Source organism: Gopherus flavomarginatus, chromosome 7 (assembly GCF_025201925.1).
Source record: "Gopherus flavomarginatus isolate rGopFla2 chromosome 7, rGopFla2.mat.asm, whole genome shotgun sequence".
Classification (NCBI taxonomy): domain Eukaryota; kingdom Metazoa; phylum Chordata; order Testudines; family Testudinidae; genus Gopherus; species Gopherus flavomarginatus.
This window is the reverse complement of record NC_066623.1, coordinates 55,779,291-55,799,351: the sequence shown is the minus strand read 5'-3', so window position 1 is coordinate 55,799,351 and position 20,061 is coordinate 55,779,291. Positions and strand designations below refer to the sequence as shown.

General features: G+C 45.9%; 2 protein-coding genes across 9 annotated transcripts in view; both read right to left on the bottom strand.

The window, feature by feature from the left end:
- Positions 1-20,061, bottom strand: part of RABGAP1L (RAB GTPase activating protein 1 like) — a 567,720-nt gene that overhangs the window by 210,399 nt on the left and 337,260 nt on the right. For all 8 annotated transcript variants that reach the window (XM_050963018.1, XM_050963014.1, XM_050963020.1 and 5 more), the window contains one exon: positions 11,404-11,517. In XM_050963018.1, coding sequence (XP_050818975.1) covers positions 11,404-11,517 — 114 coding nt within the window. The remainder of the gene's footprint in view (positions 1-11,403; positions 11,518-20,061) is intronic.
- The window catches only part of LOC127055383 (uncharacterized), a 306,171-nt gene that overhangs the window by 217,850 nt on the left and 68,260 nt on the right, over positions 1-20,061 (bottom strand). The gene's annotated exons all lie outside the window — the stretch shown is intronic.

The window sequence follows — 20,061 nt, the reverse complement described above, 5'->3', positions numbered from 1 at the left end:
CCTCGATCTCAGAGACCTCCTCGGCTTGCAGGCTCAGATTCTGAGCTACTCGCCTAAGGAGGTCTTGGTGCGCCCTGAGATCCAGCGGAGGAGGGCTACTGGAGGAGGTGCCAGCCACCGCTTCATCAGGGGAGGAGGATGAGGAGACCCCCGGCAAGAAAGTGTCCAGTGGGGGGTCTCCCTCAGCCCTTGCCTCTGTCTCAGGAGCAAGAGCGGGGTCTTGCTGCTTGGATCCTTCCTCTCCATCCAGGGAGGGAGGGGGGCGAGACAACGAAGCCTCCGGCACCCTGTGCTCCGTCGTTGCAGGCCTAGCAGGAAGCTGTTGGGGGCCCTGGGCTTGATGGTATGCCCAGGGGGTCCAAAACCCCCACTGCTGCGGACCTTGGTCCTGTTGTGGAGGGTCTTGAAATAATGCCGCCTGCCTGTCGGTGCCCAGCGCATACACGCTGTCTGCTTGGGAAGACACCGACGGCTGCCTAGAAGGCCATGGCGGGGCCGACCCCGGCTGGTAAGGGTCTGCGCGGGTCGGCACCGAAGATCTTCTCGGTGCCGGGGATCGGTACCGGGAGTCATAGTGGCGCCGGGATCGGGACCGGGTTCTGTCTCGGTGCCGGGATCTAGACCGGTACCGGCCGCTGCTTCGGTGCCGGGATCGGGACCGGGACCTGCCACCGACGCGGTGCCGGGAGGTCGACCGGGACCGGGACCTGCCACCAGCTCGGTGCCGGGAGGTCGACCAGCGCGGCGAGTGACGGCGAGACCGGCTCCTTGAGTCACGGTGCCGGTATCGATGGCTGGAGTCAGACTGCGACCGTCTGGAGGTCGATCGGTGCCGCGAGTGCGACCGGTACCGCCGAGGGGAGCGGTGCCGGGACTGCGAGCGGCGGCGGGATCTCAAGCGACCGAGGCGTCGGGACCTGGATCGCGAGCGCGAGTCCCGAGACGGTGCCGTCATCATGGGTTTGCCTCTAGATGCGACCCGCACCGGAGGTACCGGAGGTGGCAGCTGAGTAGACTCAGTTAGGGCAATATGGTCCCGTGCCGAGGCGAAGGTCTCCGGTGTGGAAGGGACCAATAGCTCAACCCCAGATCTTATGGGGGAGCTTGGCGGCACCGGACTCGACGGACCCACCGGGCCCGGAGTCGACGGTGCCGGTAGTGCCGCGGCCGATGTCGATGCCGGGCGCTCCAATCGGGTCTGCCTGGCTGGAGTAGCAGACGTTGACGGTCTCGCCTCTGCACCCGGTGCCGGGGAAGGTCGGTGCCGGGGAGTCTTCCCGGTGCCGGTGCGATCCGGTGCCGGCGCCGAGATCACAGCCTGTGAAGCTGCCGGGTCAAGTGCCGCCTCCATGAGGAGAGTCCTGAGTCTCTGGTCTCTCTCCTTCTTAGTCCTGGGCTTAAAAGCCTTGCAGATGCGGCACTTGTCCGACCTGTGCGATTCCCCCAGGCACTTCAGACACGCGTCGTGGGGGTCGCTGGTGGGCATAGGCTTTTTACAGGCCGCACACTGCTTAAAGCCCGGCGAACCAGGCATGAGCCCGGTGCCGGGTGCCGGGAAGGGCTACAGCCCAGACCGGCGAACAACTATATACAATACTATTTACACCTAATTAATTAACTAACTATACTTAACGATCTACTAACAACTGTAACAATAACGGTAGTTAACCAGGAGAGCTAGGGACGTGGAGGACAGCTATGCCTTGCTCCACAGTTCCAACGACCGACACGGCGGTAAGAAGGAACTGAGGAGCGGGTGGGCCAGCAGGGGTATATATCGAGCGCCATGGCGGCGCCACTCCAGGGGGCGACCTGCAGGCCCACTGGAGTTGCTAGGGTAAAAAGTTTCCGACGAACGTGCACGCGCGGCATGCACACCTAACTGGAATGGATGTGAGCAATCACTCGAAGAAGAACCTACAAACGACATCTCAAGTGGCTGGAGAGGTTCCAGCACTGCTGCCTCAGGAGGATTCTCAGGATCAGCTGGGAAGACTGACACACCAACATCAGCATGCTCTCTGCAGCTCACATCAGCAGTATGGAAATGTAGGTCATGAAAACCAACTCCGCTGGGCTGGCCACTGTGTACGTATACCTGACACTCACCTCCTGAAGTAAGTACTCTTTTCTCAGTTCAGTCAAGGAAGAATGGCTCGCAGAGGGCAGCAGAAGCGCTTCAAAGACATACTGAAAGTATATCTTAAAAAGGGAGGCATCAACCCAACAAACTGGGAGGACTCGGAGCGGAACAGAACACAGTGGCATCACACCGTACGCAAGCCACGGCTCATTTTGAGAACAGCTGTGCTCATGAGACAGAGAAGTGACAAAGGAGGAAAGAAAGGGCACAATTGTCCAGCCAACAACTATGTCTCCTCCAAGAGTATACCTGTCACGTCTGTGGGGAAAATCTGCCAGGCATGTGTGACTGGTTGCCCCACTTCAAGGTGCCACCTGGTGTGCTGATACCACTGAGCCCATGTGTTCTGCCAGTCTGGGCCCCCTTTACCCTGTCTTGTTGAGCCAGGCTGTCAAACCTCCTCTAGCACACACATACGCAGGGCCACAGCCAGCTGCAGAAAAACACAGACATTGAGATTAGCTCTGGGAAGATTCAGTTTCAGGGACTTGCCTCAGCACTTAGGTGCCCGCCTCCCTTAGAGTGCAGACCCAAAGGTATATTGTCTTGCATTGTATAAAAGAATCTGCACAGCACACGCTCCTAAAAATTTACCCTCGTCCTCAATATGAAGAGAGATATGCACCCTTTCTTGCCCCCCCCCAGGTAAAAATTGCACAAACGGGGTTTAATAATAAACAAAAATGTATTAACTATAAAAGTCTGAATTTAAGTGATTATAAGGGATAGGAAACAGAATAAAGCAGATTACTAAGCAAATAAAACAAAATATGCAAACTAAGCTTGATTCACTAAAGAAATTGATTACAAATAGTAATTTCTCACCCTAAAGGTGATTACAGAGATCTTCGAAAGCTCGCTGCACTGGCCTGCAGCTTGTAACTTCAGGTATTACTACTCACAGGCTAGACACTCTTCCAGCCTGGGCTCAATTCTTCTCCCCCACTCCTGGTTCAGTTCTTGCTTCCAGGTGTTTCCCAGTGTCTCTTTGGGTGGGGAGGCAGAGGAGAACCACGTCATCACTCCCCTGCCTTATATAGCTTTTGGTATGGCGGCAACCCTTTGTCTTCCAGTGGAAAAACACTGGCATTGCAAGGGCGGGGGGAGGGAGGGAGAGTCCCAGTACCAGATGACTCAGACCCATGTCTCTGCAGGGTGGTAGCAGCTATTACTCGCATGCTGTCTGGAGCATCCACAGGAAGATTAAGTTCTTTCACAGTCAATTGTCTTTACTAATGGGCCATCAGCCCTGTCTGGCTTTTCATTGTTGTATCTGAAGGGCTAGTTGTGAGTGACAACCAAAGTAGCACATTTGAAATACAGATACGTAGTCAATATTCCTAGATTCAGATACAGAAATGATAAAGGCATACAAATTGGATAATCACATTCAGTAAATCATAACCTTTCCAATGATATCTTACATGAACCATCTTGCATAAAGTATATCTCAGTTATGCTATATCCATGTCATAAGCATATTTCCATAGAGAATATGGAGTGTAATATCACAGCATGAATTGGGCTCCTCAGCCACTTAGAAACCCACCAATGAACCCCCTTGGCAGACATCATCCTCGCATCAAGGAATACAGGAAAAGTTTATATATAGGTATTATATTTGCCCTTTTTCAGTCTTCAGGTATCTCTCCGATCCTCCACTAGTTCTCAAAAGGTAATCGCTAATGGCTCAGAGATCTCTTCAGTCAGTTCCTTAAGTGTTCTAGGATGTCTTTCCTCAGGCCCTGCCGACTTGAAGACATCAAAGTATTCTAAGTAATTCTTAACTTGCTCTGCTATTTTAGCCTCTGATCCCACTTCATTTATACTGTTATTCTCTATGTTAGTCATTGATCAATGCTAACTTTTTTGGTGAAAACTGAAACCAAAAAAAAGGCATTTAACTCTTCAGCCACTGTTGCATTTTCTGTTATTGTCTTTTCTTCCTCATTTAGTAATGGGTGCACCCTATCTCTGGTCTGCCTCTTGCTTCCCATGTATTTGTAAAATGCTTTCTTGTTACCCTTTATATTCTAGCTAGTTCAATCTCGTTTTGTGCCTCAGCCTTTCTAATTCTGTCTCTACATACTTGCGTTTTTTAAATACGCATTCTTTTTAATTTGACCTCGTTTCCACTTCTTGTGTGAATCTTGTTTGCGTTTCAGGTCATTGAAGATCTCTTGGTTAAGCCAGGATAGCTGCTTACCATACTTCCTATCTTTTATATGCATAGATATGGTTTTCTTTTGTGCCCTTAATAATATCTCTTTGAAAAACTGCCAACTGTCCTTAACTCTTTTTTCCCTTAGACTTGCTTCCCATAGGATCTTACCCACCAATTCTCTGTGTTTGCTGAAGTCTGCCTTCTTGAAGTCCACTGTCTTTACTCTGCTGTTTTCCCTCCTACTGTTGCTTAAAATCAAGAACTCAATCATTTCATGATCACTTTCACACAAGCTGCCTTCCACCTTCAGATTCTCAACTAGTTCCTCCTTGTTTGTCTGAATTACATTCAAAGTAGCCCCTGCCCTAGTGGCTTTCTCCACTTTTTGTACAAGAAGTTGTCTCGAATGCATTCCAAGAACTTGCTGGATAATCTGTACCCTGCTGCAGATGTCTGGATAGTTGAAGTCCCCCATCATCTTCAAGTCCTGTATTTTGAATGATTTTGTTAGTTGTTTAAAAAAAGCGTCATCCATGTCTTCTTCCTGGTTAGGTGGTCTACTAGAAATCCCTACCATATCACCACCCTTGCTCTATACCACTTTTATCCTCATGCAGACTTTCAATTGATCTGCCTTACACTTCTGTTCAACCTTAGTGCAGGTGAATACATCTTTAACATACAAAGCAACACCTGTTCTCTAATTGTCCTTCCTGAACAAGCTGTATCAGTCTATACCAATATCGTCCAGTCTGACCTCCCTGAATTAACTCCTATTTGAATTACAGTAGATCTTTTAGCAAAACATCCAACCTTGATTTTAAAATAGTCAGTGATGGAGAATCCATGACAACCCTTGGTAAGTTGTCCAAGTGATTAATTACCTTCCCTGTTAAAAATGTATGCCTTATTTTCAGCCTAAATTTGTCTAGCTTCAACTTCCATACATTTGATCTTGTTATACCTTCAATAGATTGAAGAGCCTTGTACTATCAAATTTTTGTTCCTCATATAGGTATTTATAGACTGATCGAGTCACCCCTTAACCTTCTCTTTGATAAGTTAAATAAATTAAGCTCCTTGACACTTTTACTGGAAGGCATGTTTTCCATTACTTTAATCGTTCTTGTGACTCTTCTCTGCACCCTCTTCAATTTATCAACATCTTCCTTGAATTGTGGACTTCAGAACTAGACACAGTATTCCAGAAGTGATAACACCGGTGCTAAATACAGATGTAATATATAACTTCTATATTCCTACTCAATTTTCCCAATTATACATCTAAACATCACACTAGCCCTTTGACCACAGCATCACACTAGGAGCGCATGTTCAGCTGATTATCCACCAGAACCATCAAGTCTTTGTCAGAGTCTCTGGTTCTCAGGACAAAATACTGCATCCTGTAAGTACGGTCTGCATTCTTTTTTCTTCGGTGTATGAATTTGGCCGTACTGAAATGCATATTTGCATGCATTCAGCTTACCAAGCAATCCAGATCACTCTGAATCAGTGACCTGTCCTCTTTATTATTTACCACTCCAATTTTTGTGTCATCTGAAAACTTAGTAAGTAATGATTTTATGTTTTCTTCCAGTTCATTGATAAAAACTAGGGCTGTTGATTAATCGCAGTTAACTCACACGGTTAACTCAAAAAAATTAACTGCGATTAAAAAAATTAATCATGATTAATAGCACTTTTAATCGCACTGTTAAACAATAGAATACCAATTGAAATTTATTAAATATTTTGGATGTCTTTCTACATTTTCATATATCTAGTATTTTGTGTTATAATTGAAATCAAAGTATTTTACTACAAATATCTGCACTGTAAAAATGATAAACAAAAGAAATTGTGTTTTTCAAATCTCCTCATATAACTACTGTGGTGCAGTCTCTGTCATGAAATTGCAATATACAAATATAGATTTTTTTGTTATATAACTGCACTCAAAAACAAAACAGTGTAAAACTTCAGAGCCTACAAGTCCACTCAGTCCTACTTCTTGTTCAGCCAATCGCTAAGACAAACAAGTTCATTTACATTTATGGGAGATAATGCTGCCCTCTTCTTATTTACAATGTCACCAGAAAGCGAGAACAGGCATTTGCATGGCACTTTTGTAGCCGGCATTGCAAGGTATTTACATGCCAGGTATGCTAAATATTCATATGCCCCTTCATGCTTCAGCCACCATTCCAGGGGACGTGCTTCCATGCTGATGACACTTGTTAAAAAAATAATGCATTATTTAAATTTGTGACTGAGCTCCTTAGGGGAGAATTGTATGCCCCCTGCTGTGTTTTACCCATACTTTGCCATATATTTCATGTTATAGCAGTCGGATGATGACTCAGCACGTTGTTCATTTTAAGAAACCCTTTCACTGCAGATTTCACAAAACACAAAGAAAGTACCAATGTGAGATTTCTAAAGATAGTACAGCGCTCAACCCAAGGTTTAAGACTCTGAAGTGCCAAAATCTGAGAGGGACGAGGTGTGGAGCATGTTTTCAGAAGTCTTAAAAAAGCAACACTCTGATGCGGAAACTACAGAACCCAAATGGCCAAAAAAGAAAATCAACCTTCTGCTCATGGCATCTGACTCAGATAATGAAAATGAACGTGTCGGTCCACAATGCTCTGGACTGTATTGAGCAGAACCCGTCATCAGCATGGACGAATGTGCCCTGGAATGCTGGTTGAAGCATGGACGGACAAAGGAATCTTTAGCGCATCTGGAATGGAAATATCTTGCGACCCGGCTACAACAGTGCCATGAGAACGCTTGTTCTCATTGTAAACAAGAAGTGGGCAGGATTATCTCCTGAAAATGTAAACAAACTTGTTTGTTTGAGCGATTGTCTGAACAAGAAGTAGGACTGTGTGGACTTGCAGGAGCTAATATTTTCCATCGTTTAATTTTTGAATGCTTTTTTTTTTTTTACTTAATTCTATATTTGTAAGTTCAACTTGCATGCTAAAGAGATTGGACTACAGTGCTTGTATTACATGAATTGAAAAATACTATTTCTTTTGTTTTTTTACAGTGCAAATACTTGTATTCAAAAAATATATATAAAGTGAGCACTGTACACTTTGTATTCTATGTTGTAATTGAAATAAATATACTTGAAAATATAGAAACATCCAAAACTATTTAAATAAATGGCATTCTATTACTGGCGGTGCTTAGGACTTTCCAGGAGGGATGGGAAGGAGTGGGGACATGCATGCTCAGGGGAGGAGGTGGAGAAGAGGCGGGGCGGGGGGGGGCTTGGGGTAAAGGGGTGGAATGGGGACTGGAAAGGGGCATGGAGTTTGGGGAAGGGGTTGAATGAGGGCGGTGCAGAGGCGGGGCCACGGGTGGGTTGAGAACCCACCAGGAAAAGGGGAAGTCGGCGCCTATGGGGCCAAGAACTGATCACTGCAGGACCCCTCTAGAAATATTGATGATGATTCCTCATTTACAATCACATTTTGAGACCTATCACTAAGCCATATTTAATCCATTTCAGATATGCTGAAGTTTTTTGTACATTGTTCTAGTTCGTTCATTATAATGTTGTGTGGTACCAAGTCAAATACCTTACTGAAGTCTAATACTATTCCCTTTTTATCAACCAAATTTATAATCTCATCCAAAAAAAGGTATCAAATTAGTTAGATAAGAACTAGTTTCCACAAAACTGTGCTGATTGGCATTAATGTGTTACTCTTCTTTAATTATTAATTGAGTCCTGTATCAGTAGTTTCATCATTTTCCCCAAGATTGATTTCAGGCTGACAGACATGTAAAACCCAGGTCATACTGTTTATCAGTTTTAAATAGTGGCATATCAGCTTTCTTCTAGTCCTTTAGAACTGTCCCAAGACTCACTGAAAAACAATATCAATGTTTCAGTGAGCTCTTTGGCCGACACTTTTAAAACTCTTGAATGCAAATTATCTGGACTTGCTGATTTTAAAATGTCTAAATTTAGGAATTGATGTTCAACATCTTACTGAATTACTGTTGGAATAGAAAGAATTTCACCATTGTCATATAATTTGTATACATCATCCAGCTATTTCCCAAATATAGAACAGAAATATTAATTGAACACTTCTGCCTTCCTGCATTATTATAGACACTTTTATCATTTCTGTCTAGTAATGGAATGGAGGACAAGACAAGTAACAGGGAGAGGGAAGGGGAGTGGCAGAGGCAGTGCCTAGGCAGTTATTCATTCTGCACACCAAAAAAAACATTAAAGGGAATACTGGATGCAACCTCCACTCCCTTGCAAAAAGGGGTCCCTAGGAAAAGGTGCCAGCCCCGTTTTTAGGAGCAGGGATCACTATGTCAGAGGTCCCCCAGTGATGCCACCCCAGCAAAGGTCTTTTTGGGGACACAGCTTGTCACTACTGCCTCCCACCCCATCCTTATAAAAAGAAGGAGACACAATTAACACACTTCTGGCTGGCTACCGGAATAGGTATATATGGTTTAAAGCAGAAATTTAAGATCTCTTAGGATGTAAAAATATGAAGTGTATGTGAAATTTGCCACCTGCTCAAACTGGCTTTAGATAAGTGACTTATATAAATATATGGGGGATGGAATCCTCCTCCCCAACTCACAGAACACCTGCACAGCCACTACATTTCTCATAAACAGTGAAGTTTTAGGAAGTGGCTCCATAAAGTTTGTAAGTCTACTGGTTATCCAGCCACCTCATCTAGGCAGGAGTGGCACCAGAGTTTCTGACGCCCTAGGCGGACGGCCATTTCGCCGCCCCCCGCAGCCCCGGTGGACCTACCGCAGTCATGCCGGCGGACAGTCCGCTGCTGGAAAGGCTCCAGTGGAGCTGCCGCAGTGATGCCGGTGGGCAGTCCGCTGGCCTAAAGGCTCCAGTGGACCTGCCGCAGGCATGACTGCGGTAGGTCCGCCGGAGCCTTTAGACCAGTGCACCATCCGCCGAAATGACTGCGGCAGCTCCACCGGAGCCTTTCCAGCAGTGGATCGTCCACTGGCATCACTGCGGTAGGTCCACCGGACCCGCATGCTGCCCCCCCGGCAAAATAGCGCCCCCCAAAAATTCAGGCACCATAGGCCATTGCCTAGGTCGCCTAAATGGAGGCGCCGGCCCCGCATCTAGGCCCACACACAACTCCACTCTGACCTGTCCTGGTGAGAACTGCCAAAGAAGGCAGCACTCCCTGCATGACCTCTCTTTGGCCTGTTCCCCATGCAGCAGAATCATAGCTCTCTTGCTCTCTTTGCAAACCTGTGAAAGGGGCAGATACGAGCCCCCTGTTTTTGATAATTGGATAAAATCAAAGATTGTAAAGGGTAAAGGGAAAGACCTTTGTACAGGTTACACTCGGTTACATTAAATCGGATCTCTGAAGTTTTGTTTTACTGTGTATCACAGGGGTGGGCAAACTACAGCCCACGGGCTAAATCCAGCCCACCAGCTGTTTTAATCCATCCCTCGAGCTCCTGCTGAGGAGTTGGGTCTGGGGCTTGCCCCGTGCCAGCTGGAGAGCAGGGTTGGAGACTGCACCATGTAGCTCCTGGAAGCAGTGGCATGGCACCTCCTCCAGCTCCTACACTTAGCGGCAGCCAGGGGCCTCCACTCTGCACACTACCCCCACTCCAAGCACTGCCCCTGCAGCTCCCATTGGCAGGAACCACACCCAATGGAGCCAGAGAAGGGACATATTGCTGCTTCTGGGAGCCGCTTGAGGTAAGCGCTGCCCACAGCCTACACCCCCGAGCCTCTCCCTGTGCCCCAACCCCCTTCCCCCTCCCCCTCTCCAAACCCCTTGGTCCCAGCCCGGAGCACCCTCCTACACCCCAAACTCCTTATCCCCAGCTCCACTGCAGAGCCTGCACCCCCACCGGAGCCCTCACCCCCCCTGCACCCCACTCTATTGCCCCAACCTCCACCCCCCAAACACCCTGAACTCCTCATTTCTGGCCTCACCCTGGAGCCTGCACCCACAACCAGAGCCCTCACCCCCTCCTGCACCTCAACCTCAATTTTGTGAGCATTCACGGCCTGCCATACAAATTCTATTCCCAAATGTGGCCCTAGGGTGACCAGATGTTCCGATTTTATAGGGACAGTCCCGATTTTTGGGTCTTTTTCTTATATAAGCTCCTACTACCCCCCACCCCCATCCCGATTTTTCACATTTGCTGTCTGGTCACCCTATGTGGCCCTCAGGCCAAAAGGTTAGCTCACCCCTGGAGTATCAGCTCAAATTGCATGTTGAAATTCATAGGATAGCCAGTAACTGACTATTTTAGGGCAGACATATCAGTATGCAATAGGATAGATAAACTTGCAAGAAGCAATTTGATGAGAAATAACTCAGCATAACTAATAATCCCATACCTTCGTCAAAATAATTCCTGATGACAAAAAGAAAATAAAATCTAATCTTATTTCCCACCTCTGACTGAAAATTACAATGGTGGAAGAACATAACTGATCTAGCTGTGATGCCCCACTTTGCGTATCTCTCCACTGTGGCAGGTCCGTTTTTTGTGCCTGGGAACAAGTTACTTCACTTAGTGTCTCAGCTTCTTCATCTATAAAATGAAGCTGTTGATACCCTCCTCCATCAAGTGCTTTGAGATCTATGAATGAAAGTGCTACACAAGAGTTAAGTGTTATTTGTGGGAGTTACTCTCTGAGTAGCTGCTGCAGGGAGGCTCTTTGCTACTGTCACTGCCGAACTGGCTCTGGAGGCTCATACTGCCCCGGCAGCTCTCTACTGCAGACCAAGTGACAAAGCTCAATTGCCCTGTGCCTTTTCAGCAACACACCTGTGAGACTGTACTGCCCATCAGCCAAGCTGACTTGAGACCGTAATATTCCCACAGTCTCACTTGAGGAGATACAGAATATGAAGTTACAAGATCTACTTTAGTAGGTCTAATCCTGAGGAACACTGAAATCACATCTCTATTTCAAAAAAAGTTTTAAGATCTAACTGACCACTGATTTGAACCAGACCAAAGTTACAAGGGAATAAAATCACAGCAAAATCTCAAACAACCTTTTTTTTTTTTTAACAGAAAAAACTGACCATACCTTACATATCTTGTACAGTGATTCCTGCCCATCTCCTCCTGTGTCTTTGAAATAGTCATGTGCTGGAAATGTTCGATGAATGTCTCGTGTAATGACGCTCTCCTGGACAGAGTCCTAGTGAGAGAAAAAAAATACTATTAGCAGTTACAGTATAATTAAATATGCAGAATGTAAAACTATATCTGCAGTCAACATGGATGCATCACATAACTGCCTTACTGACTCGTCCCCCAAAAATGCACTTAAAAAAAATTCCACTCCTATAACCAGTTGACAGCTGCTTTAGTAAGAGCAACGTGGCAAGTTTTTCTTCCTCCAGGCTTAGGGTCCAAAAAGCTTAAACTCTGATAGCACTTTAAGGAAATGGTTAGTCATTTAATTGTAGCTGCTTTTTCCCTGGAAATGTTGTGTACTATATCCCTCCGAATATCAAGAAAACAGAATCAGACTGCCTTGAGCAATCTTACAGATGCATTTCTTCAAAACATAGCAAGTCAATAGCAAAACAGTGCTAATTACAAATTAAAACTAGTAGTTTGAACCTGGCTGTTTGAAAATACTTAAAATTGATCATTAATGCTCTCAAGAGAAAAAAAAGCAGAAAATGTTGTTATACTAGAATCCATAATGACCACACACAACTATTCATCCTGCCTCTCTCAAAACAGAAAAAAGGAAGGATTAAGTGATTGTCAGACAGGTCCACACTTTCCCTTTCTACCCATACCTCTTTAATTCAGCTAAATTTTCATGCTGGCTAGTAATTAGATCTGTCTGTCTGTGTGCAAAAGGAAGGAGACTGCTTGGAAAGCTATGTGTCTGTCAAAAAACATCCAAATTATTGCAAATCAATCCTGAGAAAATTCTACTAGCATACACCAAGCAGAGATGCCAACCTGGTTCTGAAACTTTTAGGGATGTTTGTGAAAATAATTAGGAAGGAATTGGGGAGCTTGCTTGGACCTCTCTCTCCCCTCTTCCTGCAGAAACTGGGAACTCTCCCTCTCTCCATAGGCACCGACTTCCCCTTAGCCAGGTGGGTGCTTGACACCCCCCCGGCCACGCCCCTTCCCTGCCTCTTCCCACCCCTGCATCGCCATCTCCCCATCCCCATTCCACTCCTTCCCCCAAGTCCTCACTCTGCCCTGCCTCTTCTTCACCTCCTCCCCTAAGCACGCCACATCCTGCTCCTCCTCCTCCCTCCCAGGAAGTCCAAAGCACCACCAAACATCTGTTAGGCAGAGGGAAGCGTGGGGGGAGGGGGTAGGAGTGAGGACGCAGCATGTTCGGGGGGAGGAGGTGGTGAGGAGGGGGTGAAGGGAGCTTGGCTGCCAGTGTGTGCTAAGCACCTGCTAATTTTTTCCCGTGGGTGCTCCAGCCCCGGAGCACCCACAGATTCGGCGCATCTTGTTCCTGTCTATGCCCATGGGCTGTGAGATACCCAGGCCCTTTGCACCCTACCCCTAAACATGAAGAAAGGAAGGAATAGCCCTAGGTAAGCTGCTCTCCTATGCCACTATGGCTCTTAAATACCTTGGCCGGTCCCAGGCCAGGACTGCCTTCCTGGGATGATACTCATCTTCTCATTCTTCTGTTGCGTTCCCCTCTTTCCTCTGCCACTGCAACCTCCTCCTCCCCTGGCTTCTCTCCTCTAGACTGTGCAGTGAGTGTCTGATAGCAGGCAAGCTGCAGAGACTTCAGTCGGGTTTGGGATGCTGGATTCATCACCGAAGCCACAGGCTGCATGTTGTGCTCTATCTGCCCTGTGTGGACCTTGCTGGCACACTCCAGGTGCCTAGAGGGTACTAACATAGTCCAGCAAGCCCATACAGTGCAAGCAAAATGCAACACATAGCCTGGGACTTGGGCAATGAATCCAGTAGCACCAGCACATTCAAAATCACTGTGGCTTGCCTCCTATCAGAGCCACACTATGCAGTCTGCGTATTGCCAGAGGGGCGGTGGAGAAGAATGCCCTCCCCCGTGCTACAGCATTATTTGCTGTGTTTGTCAGATCCCCATGGTGGTGAGTGAGACACACACACTTACAACATTAGTAGATTTGCACCTGAATTAATAATTCCATAATTACATATAAAAATCAGGAGGATTGTGGAAAATTAGGAAGGGTTGGCATCTCTGTACCAAGGAGCGCTAACCAAGCATTGGTGTTATAGCTACAATAACAGGAGAACCTAAACCTCCTTCTATCCTAACAACAGCATACTGGGTCACACCAAAGGCCCATCTAGCCCAGTATCTTGTCTTTCGACAGTGGCCAATGCCAGGTGCCCAGGAGGAATGAACAGAACAGGTAATCATCAAGTGAACCACTCCCTGCCGTCCAGTCTCAGATTCTGACAAACAGAATCTAGGGCCACCATCCATGCCAATCCTGGCTAATAGCCATTGATGGACCAATCCTCCATAAATTTATCTAGTTCTTTTTTGAACCCTCTTATAGTCTTGGCCTTCACAACATCCTCTGGCAAGGAGTTCCACAAGTTGACTTGTTTATTTAAACGTACTGCCTATTAATTTCATTTGGTGACCCTAGTTCTTATGTTATGAGAAGAAGTAAATAACACTTCCTTATTTATGTTCTCCACACCCATCATTATTTTATAGACCTCTATTATATCCTCCCTTAGTCGTCTCTTTTCCAAGCAGAAAAGTCCCAATCTTATTAATCTCTCCTCATATGGAAGCAGTTCCATACCACTAATCATTTTTGTTGCCCTTTTCCAATTACAGTATATCTTTTTTGAGATGAGGCGACCACATCTCCATGCAGTATTCATGATGTGGGCTTACCATGGATTTATATAGAGGGAATACAATATTTTCTGTCTTATCTATCCCTTTCCTAATGATTCCCAACATTCTGTTATCTTTTTTTGACTGCTGCTGCACACTGAGTAGATGTTTTCAGAAAAGTATCCACAATGACTCCAAGATCTCTTTCTTGAGTGGTAACCGCTAATTTAGACCCCATCATTTTATATGAATAGTTGGGATTATGTTTTCCAATGTGCATTACTTTGCATTTATCAACATTGAACTTCATCTGCCATTTTGTTGCCTAGTCACCCAGTTTTGTTAGATCCCTTGTAACTCTGCGCAGTCTGCTTTGGACTTAACTATCTTGAGTAGTTTTGTATCATCTGCAAATTTTGCCACCTCACTGTTTACTCCTTTTTCTGGATCATTTATGAATATGTTGAATAGTACTGGTCCCAGTACAGACCCCTTGGGGACACCACTTATTTACCTATCAGCATTCTGAAAACTGACCATTTATTCCTAACATTTATTTCTTATCTTTTAACCAGTTACCAGTCCATGAGAGGATCTTCCTTCTTATCCCAGGACAGCTTACTTTTCTTAAGAGCCTTTGGTGAGGGACCTTGTCAAAGGCTTTCTGAAAATATAAGTATACTATATCTACTGGATCACCCTAGTCCACATGCTTATTGACCCTTTCAAAGAATTCTAGTAGATTGGTGAGGCATGATTTCCCTTTACAAAAAACATGTTGACACTTCCCCAACAAATTATGTTCATCTATGTGTCTGACAATTCTGTTCTTTACAATAGTTTCAACCAGTTTGCCCGGTACTGAAGTCAGGCTTACTGGCTTGTAATTGCCGGGATCACCTCTGGAGCCCTTTTTAAAAACTGGCATCACATTATCTATCCTCCAGTTATCTGGTATAGAAGCTGATTTAAATGATAGATTAGTAATCACAGTTGTTTGTTCTGCAATTTCTCATTTGAGTCCCTTCAGAACTCTTAGGTGAATACCATCTGATCCTGGTGACTTATTACTGTTTACTTTATCAATTTGTTCCAAAACCTCCTCTAATGACACCTCAATCTGGGACAGTTCCTCAGATTCAACATCTAAAAAGAATGGCTCAGGTTTGGGAATCTCCCTCACATCCTCAGCCATGAAGACTGATGCAAAGAATTCATTTAGTTTCTCTACAATGGCCTTATCGTCCTTGAGTGCTCCTTCAGCATCTCAATCATCCAGTGGGCCACTCATTGTTTAGCAGGCTTCCTGCTTTCTGGTGTACTTACAATTTTTTTTGCTATTACTTTTTGAGTCTTTGCTAGCTGCTCTTCACGTTCTTTTTTGCCCTTTCTAATTATATTTTTACACTTCACTTGCCAGAGTTCATACTCCTTCTTATTTTCCTCACTAGGATTTAACTTCCACTTTTTAAAGGATACCTTTTGCCTCTCACTGCTTCTTTTACTTTGTTGTTTAGCCACTGTGGTACTTTTTGGTTTTCTTACTAAGTTTTTTAATTTGGGATATACATTTAAGTTGATCCTCTCTTATGGGTGTCTTTAAAAAGTTTCCATGTAGCTTGCAGGAATTTCATTTTTGGCACTGTACCTTTTAATTTCTGTTTAACTAACTTCCTTATTTTTGCCAAGTATAAGAGGAGTAGCCCTGTTAGTCTGTACCCACAAAAACAACGAGGAGTCTGGTGGCACCTTAAAGACTAACAGATTTATTTGGGCATAAACTTTTGTGAATAAAAAACCTCACTTCTGCATCTGAAAAAGTGGGATTTTTTAACCCAAGAAAGCTTATGCCCAAATAAATCTGTTAGTCTTTAAGGTGCCATCAGACTGCTTGTTGTTCCTCGTTTTTGTGTAGTTCCCTTTTCTGAAATTAAATGCTACCATGGTAGGCTGCTGTAGTGTTTTCCCCACCACAGGGATGTTACATTTAATTAGATTATGGTCACTATTACCAAGCAGTCCAGCTACATTCACCTCTTGGACCTGACCCTGTGCTCCATTTAGGACTAAATCAAGAATTGCCTCTCCTCTTGTGGGCTCCAGGACTAGTTGCTCCAAGAAGCAGTGATTTAAGGTATCAAGAAACTTTATCTTTGCATTCAGTCCTGAGGTAATGTACCCCATCAATATGGGGATAGTTGAAATCCCCCATTATTATTGAGTTTTTTTATTTTTTTAGCCTCTCTAAGCTCCCTGAGCATTTTGCAAGTCACTATCACCATTCTAATCAAGTGATCAGTAGTATATCCCTACTGCTATATTCTTATTATCCAAGCATGATTTACTATCCATAGAAATTCTATGGTACAGTTTGGTTCATTTAAGATTTTTATTTGATTTGATTTTACACTTTTTTTCACATACAGTGCCAGTCCCCGGCACCCCCTGCACGACCAGTTCTTCCTTCCGATATATTTTGTACCTTGGTATTACTGTGTCCCATTGATTATTCTCATTCCACCAAGTTTCTGTGATGCCTCAATATCCTCATTTAATATGAGGCACTCTAGTTCTCCCATCTTATTATTTAGACTTCTAGCATTTGTATATAAGCACTTAAAACTTGCCACTTTTTAGCTGCCTGCCATTACATGATGCAATTGAATGGGATTCTTTTTCATTTGACTGCTTCTCATCAGATCCTACCTGTATTTTATCATCTTCCCTCCTCTCTCCTTGCTAGGATACAGAGAATCTCTATTAATAGATTCTCCCCATGGGATGTGTCTGTCCGAATCACATGCTACTCCACATCTGTTGGCCTTCCCCCAGGCCTGAGTTTAAAAGCTGCTCTATGACTTTTTTAATTTTAAGTGCGAGCAGTCTGGTTCCATTTAGGTTTAGGTGGAGCCCATCCTTCTTCTATAGGTTCCCACTTTCCCTAAAGTTTCTCCAGTTTCTAATAAATCTAAATTTCTCCTCCCTACACCATCATCTCATCCACGCATTGAGACCCTGCAGTTCTGCTGTCTAATTGGCCTTGCGCATGGAACTGGAAGCATTTTAGAGAATGCTACCAGGGAGGTCTTGGACTTCAATCTCTTACTGAGCAGCCTAAATTTGGCCTCCAGGACCTCTCTCCTATCCTTCCCTATGTCACTGGTACCTACATATACCATGACTAGTGGCTCCTCTACAGCACCACACATAAGTCTATTGAGATGTCTGGAGAGGAACGCAGCAAGCAAGTCACCATGTGGTTCTCCCAGTCATCACAAACCCAGCGGTCTATGTTTCTAATGATCGAATCCCCCATAACTATTACTTATCTCTTCCAACAAAGTGGAGTTCCCTCCCCCAGAGAGGTATGCTCAGTGTGAGAGGATACTACTGTGACGAACTGGGAATGTTCTTAATATTTTCTCTGAATAAGGTGTGGGGGCCTCAGTTCCTGGCTGACCCTCTGTCACCTAGCAACTAATGGCCAGGCCCTTCCCCCCCTGCAAGGGGATGCTAAAGGTGTGGGAGACAAAGAGATCAGGTGACCTCCTGGCCCGGGAAAGAGACAAAGCCAAGAGAGGAGTGGCTGAAGGGGGTTTTTCAGTCTGGAGCTGGCTGGGGACAAGGAGTGAAGTGCAGACGTGGGGGTCTGGCTCACTGCCCCCCAGAACGGACCTGGCCAAGGGGTCCGGTTCGCGGACGCTACAAGCTCTGTTTTAGACTGTGTTCCTGTCATTGAATAAACCTCTGTTTTACTGGCTGACTGAGAGTCACGTCTGACTGCGAAGTGGGGGTGCCAGACCCTGTGGCTTCCCCAGGACCCCGCTGGGGCGGGCTCGCTGTGGGAAGCGCACGGAGGGGCAGAGGATGCTGCATGCTCCAAGGAGAGACCCAGGAGATGAAGACGTGTGAGCTGCTAGCCCTGAAAAAGTCTGCTCCAAGGGAGAGGAGGCTCCCCAAAGTCCTGACTGGCTTTGTGGGGAGCAGTTCCAGAGCATCGCCCAGGGACTCCGTGACAACTACAACATCATCTGGAAGGAGGGTCCCAACTATGTGATCCAGTTGGATGGTCTCCTTCCCTGAGACTTTCATCCTCCTCAATAGCACAAAGGCTGTCAGACCGGGGGTGGGACTGTTCTACTGTGTCCCGGAAAGTCTCATCTGTGTCCTGGAAAGCCTCATCTATGTACGTCTCTGTCTCCTGTAGTTCATCCAGTTCAGCCACTCTGGCCTGCAAAGCCCATACACTGTCTCTGAGAGCCAAGAGCTCCTTGTACCGAATGAACACACATGCCACCTGCCCATAGGGCTGGTAATCATACATGCTGCATTGAGTGTAATAAACAGGATAGTCCCCACTCTGTTGCTGGACTTCTGCCTGTATTCTCTTTTTACTCCTGCAGCTCAATCCTTTGTTGATGCTTTGTTTTTATCAGAGGGTATTTTGGCCTTAAGTTTAAAGAATGTTAAAGTGCATCTAGCTCCCCCTCACACTTTCCTCTGAACTCCCTCGCAAAACTCCTCTGCATCCGACCACATGCATCCGACGAAGTGGGTATTCACCCACGAAAGCTCATGCTCCAATACGTCTGTTAGTCTATAAGGTGTCACAAGACTCTTTGCTGCTTTTACAGACCCAGACTAACATGGCTATCCCTCTGATACAAAACTCCCCTGGCTGCTTAGGAGTAGGCTTTTTAAAGCCCTGGTCTTCCTGAGTAGCCCCGCCCCCTGGTTAACGGTTGATGGGTGCTAAAGGGTTTAGGTATCAGAGCCTCATTAAGAAGCTCTCAGCCTTGCCTAGCAGGCCGCTAGGCTCAGCACATGGACCTCTCAAAAAACAGACCACACAGTTTATTTCAGTCAGGCGGCATGCACATCACAAACAGACAACAATTTTACCCCAAGGGTCATGTAATCACTCCTCCTTCACCTGGGGAACTCGCTTGCAAAACTCTTGTTAGCTGCTCATGGCTGCTCAGAGCAGGCTTTTTAAAGCTCTGGTCTTCCTGAGTAGCTCCACCTCCTGGTTAAGGGTTGATGGGTGCTAAAGGGCCTAGGTATCAAAGCCTCCTTAAGAAGTGCTCAGACTTGCCTACCAGGCCACGAGGCTCAGCACACAGTCCCCCCAAACAAACAGACCACACGGTATATTTCAGTCAAGCAGCAAGTACATCACAAATACAAACACACACACTACAGACAACAAATCACTACATTATACAACACTATCAGTCACCTTAGATTTAAACTTGTTCCTTGGAGATTGGGGGTGCGGGGGAGGGAGAGGGGAGTGGAATGTCCTGCTCTAGGTAAAACGTGGAACCCTGGCATGTTACACAGAATGAACTGGAAGAGCGTTCCTTTAAAGGACATTTACTATAAAAATAAAACATCTGTGTTCACTTTACAGAGGCTTCTAAACTCCTGTCCTAAACTGGGCTAGGAACAGAGTTCATGATCCTCAGCCATCAACACAAAGCATCCCTAAATTCAGTACATCCAGCTGCCAGAAAATCTCCTGTTTACAGCAGGGGTCTCAAACACACGGCCATGGAGTTACTTCCTGTGGCCCACCATAGGCGCCGACTCCACCAGCAGCCAAGCTCCCCTTCTGCTGTGCTGCCCCTCCCACCCCCGAGCGTGCAATGTCCCCACTCCTCTGCCTACCTTCCAGCGCTTATGACTTTTGGGGTGGGGGAGGAGAAGTGGGGACGCGGTGCACTCAGGGGAGGAGGTGGAGAAGAGGTGGGGCCGGGGCAGGGATTTGGGGAAGGGATTGGAATAGGGGCAGGGAGGGGACAGAGTTGGGGTGGGGACTTTGGGGAAGGGGTTGGAATGGGGCGGGGGAGGGGTGGGACCTCTTGAACTAGATGAGCAGTCTGAGGTATGAAACTCAGC